Here is a 15,108-nt window from a genome sequence, read left to right on the forward strand (position 1 = left end):
TTGTCAATAACACATTATACTTCCCAGTGTAGACAGTAAGTATACCGTACTGGATACTGTTGATGGGGATGACCTACCAGGAATGAGTTGTAGTGGTCCTGCCTCTGGCACAGAGGTTGAACCCTCAACTAGAAAGGGGAGGAGGGAAGAGAAGAGAGCGATAGTTTTAGGGGACTCTATAGTTAGGGGGGCAGATAGGAGATTTTGTGGGGCAGATCGGGAGTCTCGGATGGTATGTTGCCTCCCTGGTGCCAGGGTCTGGGACATCTCAGATCGGGTGCAGGCTATTCTTGAGAGTGAGAGCATGAACCCAGATGTAGTGGTCCATGTAGGGACCAATGATGTAGGTAAGGTGAGTGAGGGGGTCCTGCTTAGAGAGTTCAGGGAGTTAGGAGTGAAGCTGAAAGGCAGGACCTCCAGGGTGACAATCTCGGGATTGCTACCTGTGCCACGTTCGAGTGAGGCGAAGAATAGAATGATTATGCACATTAATATGAGGCTGAGAGCATGGTGCAGGAAGGAAGGGTTCAGGTTTTTGGATAATTGGTCTTTGTTCCAGGGACATTGGGATCTGTTTCGAAGGGATGGTCTACAACTGAACCAGAGGGGTACTAACATTCTTGCAGGAGTATTTGGCAGTGCTGCTCGGGGGGGGTTTAAACTAGATGTGCAGGGGGCAGAGATCCAGATCCAGAGGGTTGGTCAGAAGGTGCATGGGGTTAAATGTGTACAAGGTTTGGGTGATCTTGAGAAGGTCATCAAAATTCAGGGTGCAATTTGCCCGATGGAAGTTCAAGGAGCTGGGTTAGGTACAGTAGACAGTGTTTTAAGCAAAGAGAGGAGGAATGGGCTAAGAATTCTATACTTGAATGCGCGTAGTGTCAGAAATAAGACAGATGAGCTTGAAGCTCAGATGAAAATGGGGAACTACGATATTGTTGGGATAACGGAGACATGGCTGCAAGGGGATCAGGCCTGGGAATTGAGTGTACCAGGGTATACGTGCTATTGTAGAGACAGAAATATGGGAAGAGGGGGTGGGGTGGCCCTGTTGGTGAGGAATGAGATTCAGTCCTTAGCAAGAGGTGACTTGGGAACAGGGGAAGTAGAGTCTGTGTGGATTGAGCTGAGGAACAGTAAGGGTAAAAAGACCCTAATGGGTGTTGTGTACAGGACCCCAAACAGTAGCGAGGATATTGGGTACAAGTTGATTAGGGAGTTAACATTGGCATGTGCTAAAGGTAATGCAGTCGTTATGGGAGATTTCAACATGCAGGTGGACTGGGAGAATCAGGTAGGTGCTGGACCCCAGGACAGGGAGTTTGTGGAGTGTCTAAGGGATGTATTTTTGGAACAGCTTGTGCTTGAGCCAACCAGGAACCAGGCTATTTTGGACCTGGTGATGTGTAATGAACAGGAATTGATAAGTGATCTTGAAGTAAAGGAGCCATTAGGAAGTAGTGATCATAACATGATAAGTTTTTATCTACAATTTGAGAGGGATAGGGGCAGATCAGAGGTGTCAGTGTTGCAATTGTAACTCCCTGGGTCGCCTCAGGCTCGCTCAGCTCGTTCTTGTCTAGGGGGAGCAGCCTTCGGCCCCGCCAAACTGGGTAATCAGCTGGTGTGGATGCTGTGTGATGTCCCCGCCTCGCCCAAAACCAGACAGTACACCATATGCGATTAAATGAGTACAATTTATAAAGGTTACTATAACTAAGTGATTAATAACGATACAGTATATATGAAGAGAAAATTAAAGAAAAGGCGCCAAACTTATCAAAGTCCAAACCACTTCGTGCACAACCGTTGGAGCTCAATTACTGAAGTCTTCTGGCCACCATCCGAACTCCTCGACTCTCCAAACAGCTCAGGACCCTCCGAGTGGTCAAGCAAGCACATCTAGCTTCATTCCCCCCCCCCCCGGAGAATCTCCCGGCCTCGGACCCCCCTTTGGGGTCCGATCCTCGCCCAGCTTAGAGCATTGCGTCCTCTCTCTCGACCCCCTCGCGCCGATCTGCCCAAAAGCCCGTCAACAAAAGCTTACAGACTCAGAAGAAAGAACATTAATCCCCATTTGGTTTACAAAGGAATACCATTCTCGTTATCAGTAAATTAGCATTCCTGCTAGTTAACAAAAGGAAACCCTTTCCCAACAGTAACAAAGAAAAAAAAGAAACCCCCTTTACACACTTCCTCCACCAAATAAAAGTCATGTCCTCATGACTACTAAATAACTCGCCACCTTTCCTGCCAACACACCGTAACCCAAGCACAAACAGTGACATCTCCTCCCCACACAGTAACCCTCACGCCCTGTTCCTCAGGCGCTACTTAGGCCAACTATCTGGGAGTTCCCTAACCCTTCTGAGGCCTCTGTACCCCCTCACCTAAACCCTTCAGGCTCGGACACAACTGGGGATACCTTGGGCCCACTACCAACTCCTCTCTCAACCTCTCACTCATGCCCCACACTGCACACAGCTAACCCTCCCCGCTACACCTGACTCAATGGGAGAAGGGCCAAAGGTCTCTTCCTCAATCGAGGGAAAGTCAGCAAAAGGCAGCATGTACCACACATCCAGCACATCATCCATCGAATCTGTATTCTTCCTCATTCCTGTGATCGGTAGCTGCTGTTTGATCTTCTCCAAACGGAAACACGTGGCCTGCACTGCTCCCGCAGTCTCTTCAGCCTCCTGTTCAGTATTCACTGCACTTCTCTCCAGCTTTTTCTTCCTCATGACTTCTTCCAGATCAACTTTCAGGTTTTGCACTTCATTTGAACTGTCGATGGTCATCTTCAGGTTCCCTTCAAGCTTCCGCTTCTCTCTTCTGAGATTCATCTGTAATTTCTTCACCTCCGCAAACTCCCCTCTCCGGGTTCTCAGTTTGCTATTACCCTCAGTCAGACAACTTTCTTCATTCTCTCCAACTTGTAAGTCTTCCGAATAGTTCCAGATCACTTTCTCCAGTCTCTCCGTCTTCATTTCAAACTTGATTCCATACAGACAGTCTCTCACAAGCTGCGACCTTCGCCAGCCCTGGCACTTGTCCAGAAAACACTTTAACTCGGTAGTTCTCAGCTGCTCCTGCAACGACCTCACTTCATATTCTCCTGAGGCAAATCCAAATACCAAGAGATCATCCACATACACCAAAACTCCAAACGCCTCCACATCCCCTATGGTCTTCCACCTGCCCCGCAGGAAGGTTGCAAGGGCTCCAGATATGCCCTGTGGCATCTTTTCGGACCCGAGGACTCCTAGGGAATTTATAACGGCCGTCTTCTCCTTGTTGGCCCCACTCATCGGGATCTGGCAACATCCACTCCTCAGATCCAGCACCTTAAACCACTTCACACCACTCAGACAGGCCATCGCCTCTCTGGCCCTCAGGGCCATATTCTGGTCACTGACAGTGCGCCTCTTCAACGCAATATAGTCCACACACACGCTGCCTACGTCTTCCACGGCTGTAGGGGCCAGTCGCCGCAACCTCTCTCTCTCCGAGGTGTCTTCAGCAGTCAACTCCGCTCCCTCGTGGTATTTCGCAGCGTCCACTAAGAGGGTCTCACCCTCAGATACTTCCCCCAGGCCGTACCACCACTGGCTCTTGTTTGAATTCGATATCAGCCCAATGCTGCTACACACGTCCGCACAGGCAGCTCGAAACCCTGGGTGCATCAACAATGCCTCCAAACAGCGCTCACCCGCCTCCTCTGGGCAGGCTCCCAAGCGCACCAGCAGGATATTGGTTCTCTCTAGAACAGAAACGCTGCCCGTCTCAACAGGGTCCAGACACATCAGCATTAATGATTCCTGAACCTCAGTCTCCTCCACATTTGCCTCCAAGAACTCCATTTTCACTGACCAACAACCGTCGTCTGGATAATCACCGGCACTGGTACCCCGAATCTCCAGTGTCCTCAATGTCATCAGGGGTAAATGCTTCCAATAACGGTTATGAAACAAACTGTATAGCAACTTCACCGGCGCCCCGGTGCCGAGGATGGCTTTAACTTGACTTCCATCCATCCGTAACAACACCTGTGCGCATGGCCCCTCTAAGCCTTCAGGAATAGGGTCTGTTCCTTTCGGGAGTTCCTTGGTACATTGCTGGGAACGTGCTCCTCCAGAGACCCCAAGCCGTTCCCCCACTGGGCCTCCTCTAAGTTTCCTGACACCTCTCGAATCAACGGAACAACTGATCCCCTTGACAGATCCCCTTGGCACCACAAGCAATTTATCTGCCCCCCTAGGCAAAAAGGGATACCCTAAAAGCTTCCCACCAATCTCCTGCCACAGATATAATAAGCCCCCCAGCTGCGGCATTTGACTTCCAGTCAAACCACACGCATTTTCCCACACTTTCCCAGAACTGGCAGCGGTCACTTCGAGGTAATTGCGCCCGACAGTTCTAACAAAGTCACCAGCCCGCCTACTCAAACTTTCAACCCGTCCCTGTCGCTTTCCATCAGCCAAGCACTGCCACTCACCCAACAACTGAGGGGTCCGCTCTGCCCCTTTAGGACTGGACGTTATTCCAACAACCGGGCGGAGCTCACCACTGCTGAAACATCCCAACCTGTCACTCTTCACTCTCCAAACAGTACAGACAACCCATGGTCCCACCACCATTTCGTCAGCCAACAGCAGCCACCCAACACACACGCAGCGATAACCAGCAATCGCACACCCACAAAGGCACACCAGCTCTTCGCCGCAGACACAATTTAAAGAGGGTGATCACACAGCTTCCACAGAAATCAACCCCGGACGAGCACCCCACAATGTAACTCCCTGGGTCGCCTCAGGCTCGCTCAGCTCATTCTTGTCTAGGGGGAGCAGCCTTCGGCCCCGCCAAACTGGGTAATCAGCTGGTGTGGATGCTGTGTGATGTCCCCGCCTCGCCCAAAACCAGACAGTACACCATAAGCGATTAAATGAGTACAATTTATAAAGGTTACTATAACTAAGTGATTAATAACGATACAGTATATATGAAGGGAAAGTTAAAGAAAAGGCGCCAAACTTATCAAAGTCCAAACCACTTCGTGCACAGCCGTTGGAGCTCAATTACTGAAGTCTTCTGGCCACCATTCGATCCCCTCTGAACTCCTCGACTCGCAGCTCAGGACACTCCGAACTCCTCGACTCTCCAAACAGCTCAGGACCCTCCAAGTGGTCAACCAAGCACATCTAGCTTCATCCCCCCCCCCTCGGAGAATCTCCCGGCCTCGGACCCCCTGGGGTCCGATCCTCGCCCAGCTTAGAGCATTGCGTCCTCTCTCTCGACCCCCTCGCGCCGATCTGCCCAAAAGCCCGTCAACAAAAGCTTACAGACTCAGAAGAAAGAACATTAATCCCCATTTGGTTTACAAAGGAATACCATTCTCGTTATCAGTAAATTAGCATTCCTGCTAGTTAACAAAAGGAAACCCTTTCCCAACAGTAACAAAGAAAAAAAAGAAACCCCCTTTACACAATTAAATAAAGGAGACTACGGAGCCACGAGGGATGAGCTGGCCAAAGTTAAATGGGCGGATGCCCTGGCAGGAAAGACAGTGGATCAGCAGTGGCAGATATTCTTGGGCATAATACAAAAGATGCAAAAGCAGTTCATTCCAATGAGAAGGAAGGATTCAAAGAGGGGGAAGGGGCCACAGTGGTTGACAAAGGAAGTCAGAGATTGTATAGCATTAAAGAAAAAGTATGACAGGGCTAAGATGAGTGGGAATACAGATGATTGGGAAAGTTTTAAGGAACAGCAGATCTTAACTAAAAAAGCAATACGGAGAGAAAAAATCAGGTATGAGCTCAGTCTAGCCAGGAATATAAAAGGGGATAGTGAAAGCTTTTTTAGCTATGTGAAGAGAAAGAAGATAGTTAAGAACAATGTTGGCCCCTTGAAGAATGAATTGGGAGAAATTGTTATGGGAAACAGGGAAATGGCAACAAGTAATGCATACTTTAGATCTGTCTTCACCAGGGAGGACACAAGCAATCTCCCAGATGTATGGATGGGCCAGGGTCATAAGATATCAGAGGAATTGAGACAGATTGACATTACGAAAGAAACTGTGATGAGTAGACTGGTAGGACTGAAGGCTAATAAATCCCCGGGTCCAGATGGTCTGCATCCGAGGGTTCAAAAAGAGGTGGCTCAGGAAATTGCGGATGCATTGGTAATCATTTTCCAATGTTCCTTAGATTCAGGATCAGTTCCTGAAGATTGGAGGGTGGCTAATGTTGTCCCACTTTTCAAGAAGGGAGGGAAGGAGAAAACGGAGAACTATCGCCCTGTTAGCCTAACGTCAGTCGTGGGGAAGATGCTTGAGTCCATTATTAAGGACGAAATAGTGGCACATCTAGATGGCAGAAATAGGATTAGGCCGAGCCAGCATGGATTTACCAAGGGCAAATCATGCTTGACTAATCTGTTGGAGTTTTTTGAGGGTGTAACAAGGATGTTAGATGAGGGTAAGCCAGTAGATGCTGTGTACCTAGATTTTCAGAAGGCATTCGATAAGGTGCCACATAGGAGATTGGTGAGTAAAATCAGAGCTCATGGCATTGGGGGCAGGGTTTCAACATGGATAGAAAACTGGTTGGCAGATAGAAAGCAAAGGGTAGCAGTGAATGGGTGTTTCTCAGACTGGCTGGAGGTGACTAGTGGGGTACCACAGGGCTCTGTATTGGGACCACAGCTCTTTACGATTTATGTCAATGATTTAGATGAGGGCATTGAACACTATATCAGCAAGTTTGCTGACAATACTAAACTGGGTGGCAGTGTGACATGCGAAGAGGACATTAGGAGAATACAGGGAGACTTGGATAGGCTGAGTGAGTGGGCAGATACTTGGCAGATGTCATTCAATGTGAATAAATGTGAAGTTATCCACTTTGGAAGCAGGAACAAGAGGGCAGAGTATTGTCTGAACGGTGTAGAGTTAGGTAAGGGAGAAATGCAAAGAGACCTAGGAGTCCTAGTTCACCAGTCAATGAAGGTGAATGAGCAAGTGCAACAGGCAGTGAAGAGGGCAAATGGAATGTTGGCCTTTGTTACAAGGGAAATTGAATACAAGAGCAAGGATGTTCTTTTGCATTTGTACAGGGCCCTGGTGAGACCACACCTGGAATATTGTGTACAGTTTTGGTCTCCAGGTTTAAGGAAGGACATTCTGGCAATTGAGGAAGTGCAGCGTAGATTCACTAGGTTGATTCCTGGGATGGCAGGGCTGTCTTACGCAGAGAGATTGGAGAGATTGGGCTTGTACACGCTGGAATTGAGGAGATTGAGAGGGGATCTGATTGAAACGTTTAAGATAATTAAAGGATTTGATAGGATTGAGGCAGGAAATATGTTCCAGATGTTGGGAGAGTCCAGTACCAGAGGGCATGGATTGAGAATAAGAGGTCAGTTATTTAAAACAGAGTTGAGGAAGAGCTTCTTCTCCCAGAGAGTTGTGGAGGTGTGGAATGCACTGCCTCGGAAGACGGTGGAGGCCAATTCTCTGGATGCTTTCAAGAAGGAGCTGGATAGATATCTGATGGATAGGGGAATCTAGGGATATGGGGACAAGGCAGGGACTGGGTATTGTTAGTGAATGATCAGCCATGATTTCAGAATGGCGGTGCAGACTCGAGGGGCCGAATGGTCTACTTCTGCACCTATTGTCTATTGTCTATAGACTGTCAATTGTCAATAACACATTATATATCACAGTGTAGACCGTAAATTGTCAATAACAGCTTATATATCGCAGTGTAGACTGTCAATTGTCAATAACATCTTATATATTGCAGTGTAGATTGTCAACTGGCTTATTATTCTCACAGGTAATGAGTTACTGTGGAAAAACTGGTATACCTGTCATACAACAGTACAAGGTAAAACCAGGGTAATGCAGGATACAGTGTTACGGAGGAGTTATCAGATAGAGGTTTATAAGATTAAGACAGGGCGACATTATCTTTTTCCAAGGTTGAAATGTCTAATACCAGAGGTCATGCAATGAAGGTCAGAGGCGGTAATTTCAAAGGAGATATGAGGGGCAAGTTTTTTTTTTAATTAAGTGGTGGGTGCATGGAATGTGCTGCCTGGGGTGGTGGTAATATTAGAGACTTTTCAGAGTTGTTTAGATAGGCACATGAATGTGTGGAAAAGGGGGCTTGTGTAGGCAGAAAAGATTAGTTTAATTAGCCACATGATTACCAATTTATTTGGTTTGGCACAAGGTTGTGGGCTGAATGGCCTGTTTCTGAGCTATACGGTTCTGTGTTCGAGAGAAGGTACAGGGAGCGGGAAGCCTGTTTCTGAGCTGTACAGTTCTGTGTTAGAGAGAAGGTACAGTGCAGGGAGCCAGGCATGTGCAGGGCCACAATGGAGTAGATTGTGCAGTCATCTTTCTCTGACTGGGTTCCTTGAGTCCTAACCCTAATGCTCCTTTAGGTTCTTGTACCTTTGCCTGATGGAAGGGAGATCTTTGATTCCACTGGCTGCTTCACTGAGTTAGAGGGAAGCGTGTAGAAAGTCCGTGCGGGTGCAGTTGCAGGGAAAATTTTGCATGGCGCTAAATCACAGACACGTAGTTTGAAAGAACACACTGAATATAAATTAAACATAAAGCGATTTTTTTTCAAGAGCAAATTAAAATATTTGCCCGAAAAACTACCAGACAGAGGGCATGGAGAAAGTGACGGGGGATCTGTAGAGGTGGAACAGAATGCTGTAGATGTGTTTGGGGTACAGTACTGGGAAGGGGATAGTCAAAAATACGACGGGCTGAATGACGGGACGACCACGGGGGCATTTTATTAACCCGCCCATTAATGGCAAGGTGAGCAAATCAGTTTCCAGTAAATCAGCACCGAGAGCAAGAGTGACACACTCAACGACCAATAAGCTGTAGGATCCGCCTTACGAACTGAGTTGCTTCACCAATAGTGATCGACGCCATTCAACTGATTGACAGTCCTATTAAACAACGGATTGGTTTACAGTCACCCCTCAGATCTCAGGAAGATTTATCAGTCACTTCAAAACTACCAACAACGGTGATGAGATTGAAAAGCAAAGCATTTGAATTTGAAATAAAATCTTGGACCACACGTACCAGCGGGTCATGAGGTGTTGGTGAAGGATCAACAGGTCGACGGCCCTCGCCTCCCACCCGCCGAAAAGGGCGGGTCCGTGGTCTGTCATTGACAGATACACTGGCCAATCAATAGATAAGAAACCGGCTGTTGCATGAGATAGTCAGAGCAACTAACCTATCGCCAGTCAGTACCGGGAGATAACATGCTGATTGACGTAATGACCGGCCAGTCGTACGTCAAGGCGTTGTGTTTTCCCTCTTGGTCGAGGGCGGGTCGCTCTGTATTGTTCAGTCATGGCGGCGGCTGCCGATGACGGCGAGAAGCGGCCGGGCGAGCCCGAGGCCCGGTCCCAGGCTCCGGGATCGGCCCCGGGCGACAGGGCCAGCTTCGAATGCAACATCTGCCTGGACACGGCCAGGGATGCGGTCATCAGTATGTGCGGACACCTCTTCTGGTGAGCAGATCCCCGGACTGGAGGTGGGAGGGGAGCGAGGGGGGAAGAGGGGGCAGATCCCCGGACTGGAGGTGGGAGGAGAGCGAGGGGGGAAGAGGGGGCAGATCCCCGGACTGGAGGTGGGAGGGGAGCGAGGGGGGAAGAGGGGGCAGATCCCCGGACTGGAGGTGGGAGGAGAGCGAGGGGGGAAGAGGGGGCAGATCCCCGGACTGGAGGTGGGAGGGGAGCGAGGGGGGAAGAGGGGGCAGATCCCCGGACTGGAGGTGGGAGGGGAGCGAGGGGGCAGATCCCGGAGAACGAGGGGGGAAGAGGGGGCAGATCCCCGGACTGGAGGTGGGAGGGGAGCGAGGGGGCAGATCCCAGAGAACGAGGGGGGAAGAGGAGGCAGATCCCCGGACTGGAGGTGGGAGGGGAGCGAGGGGGCAGATCCCGGAGAACGAGGGGGAAAGAGGGGGCAGATCCCCGGACTGGAGGTGGGAGGGGAGCGAGGGGGCAGATCCCCGGACTGGAGGTGGGAGGGGAGCGAGGGGGCAGATCCCGGAGAACGAGGGGGGAAGAGGGGGCAGATCCCCGGACTGGAGGTGGGAGGGGAGAGAGGGGGCAGATCCCGGAGAACGAGGGGGGAAGAGGGGGCAGATCCCCGGAAGGTGTGGGAGGGGAGCAAGGGGGCAGATCCCGGAGAACGAGGGGGAAAGAGGGGGCAGATCCCCGGACTGGAGGTGGGAGGGGAGCGAGGGGGCAGATCCCGGAGAACGAGGGGGGAAGAGGGGGCAGATCCCCGGACTGGAGGTGGGAGGGGAGCGAGGTGGCAGATCCCGGAGAACGAGGGGGGAAGAGGGGGCAGATCCCCGGACTGGAGGTGGGAGGGGAGAGAGGGGGCAGATCCCGGAGAACGAGGGGGGAAGAGGGGGCAGATCCCCGGACTGGAGGTGGGAGGGGAGAGAGGGGGCAGATCCCGGAGAACGAGGGGGGAAGAGGGGGCAGATTCCCGGACTGGAGGTGGGAGGGGAGAGAGGGGGCTGATCCCGGAGAACGAGTGGGGAAGAGGGGGCAGATCCCCGGAAGGTGTGGGAGAGGGGGCAGATCCTGGAGAATGAGGGGGGAAGAGGGGGCAGATCCCCGGAAGGTGTGGGAGAGGGGGCAGATCCCCGGAAGGTGTGGGAGAGGGGGCAGATCCCCGGAAGGTGTGGGAGAGGGGGCAGTTCCCGGGAAGGTGTGGGAGAGGGGGCAGATCCCGGGAAGGTGTGGAAGAGGGGGCAGATCCTAGGAAGGTGTGGGAGAGGGGACAGATCCCGGAGAATGAGGGGAGAGAGGGGCTGATCCCGGAGAATGAGGGGGGAAGAGGAGGCAGATCCCAGGAAGGGGTGGGAGAGGGGCAGATCCCAGGAAGGTGTGGGAGAGGGGGCAGATCCCGGGAAGGTGTGGGAGAGGGGACAGATCCCGGAGAATGAGGGGGGAAGAGGGGGCAGATCCCCGGACTGGAGGTGGGAGGGGAGCGAGGGGGCAGATCCCGGAGAACGAGGGGGAAAGAGGGGGCAGATCCCCGGACTGGAGGTGGGAGGGCAGCGAGGGGGCAGATCCCCGGACTGGAGGTGGGAGGGGAGCGAGGGGGCAGATCCCGGAGAACGAGGGGGGAAGAGGGGGCAGATCCCCGGACTGGAGGTGGGAGGGGAGCGAGGGGGCAGATCCCAGAGAACGAGGGGGGAAGAGGAGGCAGATCCCCGGACTGGAGGTGGGAGGGGAGCGAGGGGGCAGATCCCGGAGAACGAGGGGGAAAGAGGGAGCAGATCCCCGGACTGGAGGTGGGAGGGGAGCGAGGGGGCAGATCCCGGAGAACGAGGGGGGAAGAGGGGGCAGATCCCCGGACTGGAGGTGGGAGGGGAGCGAGGGGGCAGATCCCGGAGAACGAGGGGGGAAGAGGGGGCAGATCCCCGGACTGGAGGTGGGAGGGGAGCGAGGGGGCAGATCCTGGAGAACGAGGGGGGAAGAGGGGGCAGATCCCCGGACTGGAGGTGGGAGGGAGCGAGGGGGCAGATCCCCGGACTGGAGGTGGGAGGGGAGCGAGGGGGCAGATCCCGGAGAACGAGGGGGGAAGAGGGGGCAGATCCCCAGACTGGAGGTGGGAGGGGAGCGAGGGGGCAGATCCCGGAGAATGAGGGGGAAAGAGGGGGCAGATCCCCGGACTGGAGGTGGGAGGGGAGCGAGGTGGCAGATCCCGGAGAACGAGGGGGGAAGAGGGGGCAGATCCCCGGACTGGAGGTGGGAGGGGAGCGAGGGGGCAGATCCCCGGACTGGAGGTGGGAGGGGAGCGAGGGGGCAGATCCCGGAGAACGAGGGGGGAAGAGGGGGCAGATCCCCGGACTGGAGGTGGGAGGGGAGCGAGGGGGCAGATCCCGGAGAACGAGGGGGGAAGAGGGGGCAGATCCCCGGACTGGAGGTGGGAGGGGAGCGAGGGGGCAGATCACGGAGAACGAGGGGGGAAGAGGGGGCAGATTCCCGGACTGGAGGTGGGAGGGGAGAGAGGGGGCTGATCCCGGAGAACGAGGGGGGAAGAGGGGGCAGATCCCCGGAAGGTGTGGGAGAGGGGGCAGATCCTGGAGAATGAGGGGGGAAGAGGGGGCAGATCCCCGGAAGGTGTGGGAGAGGAGGCAGATCCCGGAGGAAGAGGGTGCAGATCCCCGGAAGGTGTGGGAGAGGGGGCAGATCCCCGGAAGGTGTGGGAGAGGGGGCAGTTCCCGGGAAGGTGTGGGAGAGGGGGCAGATCCCGGGAAGGTGTGGAAGAGGGGGCAGATCCTAGGAAGGTGTGGGAGAGGGGACATCCCGGAGAATGAGGGGAGAGAGGGGCTGATCCCGGAGAATGAGGGGGGAAGAGGAGGCAGATCCCAGGAAGGGGTGGGAGAGGGGCAGATCCCAGGAAGGTGTGGGAGAGGGGGCAGATCCCGGGAAGGTGTGGGAGAGGGGACAGATCCCGGAGAATGAGGGGGGAAGAGGGGGCAGATCCCCGGACTGGAGGTGGGAGGGGAGCGAGGGGGCAGATCCCGGAGAACGAGGGGGAAAGAGGGGGCAGATCCCCGGACTGGAGGTGGGAGGGCAGCGAGGGGGCAGATCCCCGGACTGGAGGTGGGAGGGGAGCGAGGGGGCAGATCCCGGAGAACGAGGGGGGAAGAGGGGGCAGATCCCCGGACTGGAGGTGGGAGGGGAGCGAGGGGGCAGATCCCAGAGAACGAGGGGGGAAGAGGAGGCAGATCCCCGGACTGGAGGTGGGAGGGGAGCGAGGGGGCAGATCCCGGAGAACGAGGGGGAAAGAGGGGGCAGATCCCCGGACTGGAGGTGGGAGGGGAGCGAGGGGGCAGATCCCGGAGAACGAGGGGGGAAGAGGGGGCAGATCCCCGGACTGGAGGTGGGAGGGGAGCGAGGGGGCAGATCCCGGAGAACGAGGGGGGAAGAGGGGGCAGATCCCCGGACTGGAGGTGGGAGGGGAGCGAGGGGGCAGATCCTGGAGAACGAGGGGGGAAGAGGGGGCAGATCCCCGGACTGGAGGTGGGAGGGAGCGAGGGGGCAGTTCCCCGGACTGGAGGTGGGAGGGGAGCGAGGGGGCAGATCCCGGAGAACGAGGGGGGAAGAGGGGGCAGATCCCCGGACTGGAGGTGGGAGGGGAGCGAGGGGGCAGATCCCGGAGAATGAGGGGGAAAGAGGGGGCAGATCCCCGGACTGGAGGTGGGAGGGGAGCGAGGTGGCAGATCCCGGAGAACGAGGGGGGAAGAGGGGGCAGATCCCCGGACTGGAGGTGGGGGAGCGAGGGGGCAGATCCCCGGACTGGAGGTGGGAGGGGAGCGAGGGGGCAGATCCCGGAGAACGAGGGGGGAAGAGGGGGCAGATCCCCGGACTGGAGGTGGGAGGGGAGCGAGGGGGCAGATCCCGGAGAACGAGGGGGGAAGAGGGGGCAGATCCCCAGACTGGAGGTGGGAGGGGAGCGAGGGGGCAGATCCCGGAGAACGAGGGGGGAAGAGGGGGCAGATCCCCGGACTGGAGGTGGGAGGGGAGCGAGGGGGCAGATCACGGAGAACGAGGGGGGAAGAGGGGGCAGATCCCCGGACTGGAGGTGGGAGGGGAGCGAGGGGGCAGATCCCGGAGAACGAGGGGGGAAGAGGGGGCAGATCCCCGGACTGGAGGTGGGAGGGGAGCGAGGGGGCAGATCCCAGAGAACGAGGGGGGAAGAGGAGGCAGATCCCCGGACTGGAGGTGGGAGGGGAGCGAGGGGGCAGATCCCGGAGAACGAGGGGGAAAGAGGGGGCAGATCCCCGGACTGGAGGTGGGAGGGGAGAGAGGGGGCAGATCCCGGAGAACGAGGGGGGAAGAGGGGGCAGATCCCCGGAAGGTGTGGGAGGGGAGCAAGGGGGCAGATCCCCGGACTGGAGGTGGGAGGGGAGCGAGGGGGCAGATCCCGGAGAACGAGGGGGAAAGAGGGGGCAGATCCCCGGACTGGAGGTGGGAGGGGAGCGAGGTGGCAGATCCCGGAGAACGAGGGGGGAAGAGGGGGCAGATCCCCGGACTGGAGGTGGGAGGGGAGAGAGGGGGCAGATCCCGGAGAACGAGGGGGGAAGAGGGGGCAGATCCCCGGACTGGAGGTGGGAGGGGAGAGAGGGGGCAGATCCCGGAGAACGAGGGGGGAAGAGGGGGCAGATTCCCGGACTGGAGGTGGGAGGGGAGAGAGGGGGCTGATCCCGGAGAACGAGGGGGGAAGAGGGGGCAGATCCCCGGAAGGTGTGGGAGAGGGGGCAGATCCTGGAGAATGAGGGGGGAAGAGGGGGCAGATCCCCGGAAGGTGTGGGAGAGGAGGCAGATCCCGGAGGAAGAGGGTGCAGATCCCCGGAAGGTGTGGGAGAGGGGGCAGATCCCCGGAAGGTGTGGGAGAGGGGGCAGTTCCCGGGAAGGTGTGGGAGAGGGAGCAGATCCCGGGAAGGTGTGGAAGAGGGGGCAGATCCTAGGAAGGTGTGGGAGAGGGGACAGATCCCGGAGAATGAGGGGAGAGAGGGGCTGATCCCGGAGAATGAGGGGGGAAGAGGAGGCAGATCCCAGGAAGGGGTGGGAGAGGGGCAGATCCCAGGAAGGTGTGGGAGAGGGGGCAGATCCCGGGAAGGTGTGGGAGAGGGGACAGATCCCGGAGAATGAGGGGGGAAGAGGGGGCAGATCCCGGGAAGGTGTGGGAGAGGGGATAGATCCCGGAGAATGAGGGGGGAAGAGAGGGGCAGATCCCGGGAAAGTGTGGGAGAGGGGACAGATCCCGGAGAATGAGGGGGGAAGACGGGGCAGATCCCGGGAAGGTGTGGGAGAGGGGGCAGATCCCAGGAAGGTGTGGGAGAGGGGATAGATCCCGGAGAATGAGGGGAGAGAGGGGCTGATCCCGGAGATTGAGGGGGGAAGAGGAGGCAGATCCCAGGAAGGTGTGGGAGAGGGGCAGATCCCAGGAAGGTGTGGGAGAGGGGGCAGATCCCGGGAAGGTGTGGGAGAGGGGACAGATCCCGGAGAATGAGGGGGGAAGAGGGGGCA

General features: G+C 55.8%; 1 protein-coding gene across 1 annotated transcript in view; it reads left to right on the forward strand.

Moving 5' to 3' along the window:
- The first annotated feature begins 9,353 nt into the window (after positions 1 to 9,353).
- The window catches only part of LOC132390252 (E3 ubiquitin-protein ligase RNF5-like), a 57,824-nt gene continuing 52,069 nt past the window's right edge, over positions 9,354 to 15,108 (forward strand). The window contains exon 1 of the mRNA XM_059962860.1: positions 9,354 to 9,558. Coding sequence (XP_059818843.1) covers positions 9,398 to 9,558 — 161 coding nt within the window. The 5' untranslated portion in view covers positions 9,354 to 9,397. The remainder of the gene's footprint in view (positions 9,559 to 15,108) is intronic.

The sequence above is a fragment of the Hypanus sabinus genome, unplaced genomic scaffold (genome assembly GCF_030144855.1).
Source record: "Hypanus sabinus isolate sHypSab1 unplaced genomic scaffold, sHypSab1.hap1 scaffold_820, whole genome shotgun sequence".
NCBI classification, from domain to species: domain Eukaryota; kingdom Metazoa; phylum Chordata; class Chondrichthyes; order Myliobatiformes; family Dasyatidae; genus Hypanus; species Hypanus sabinus.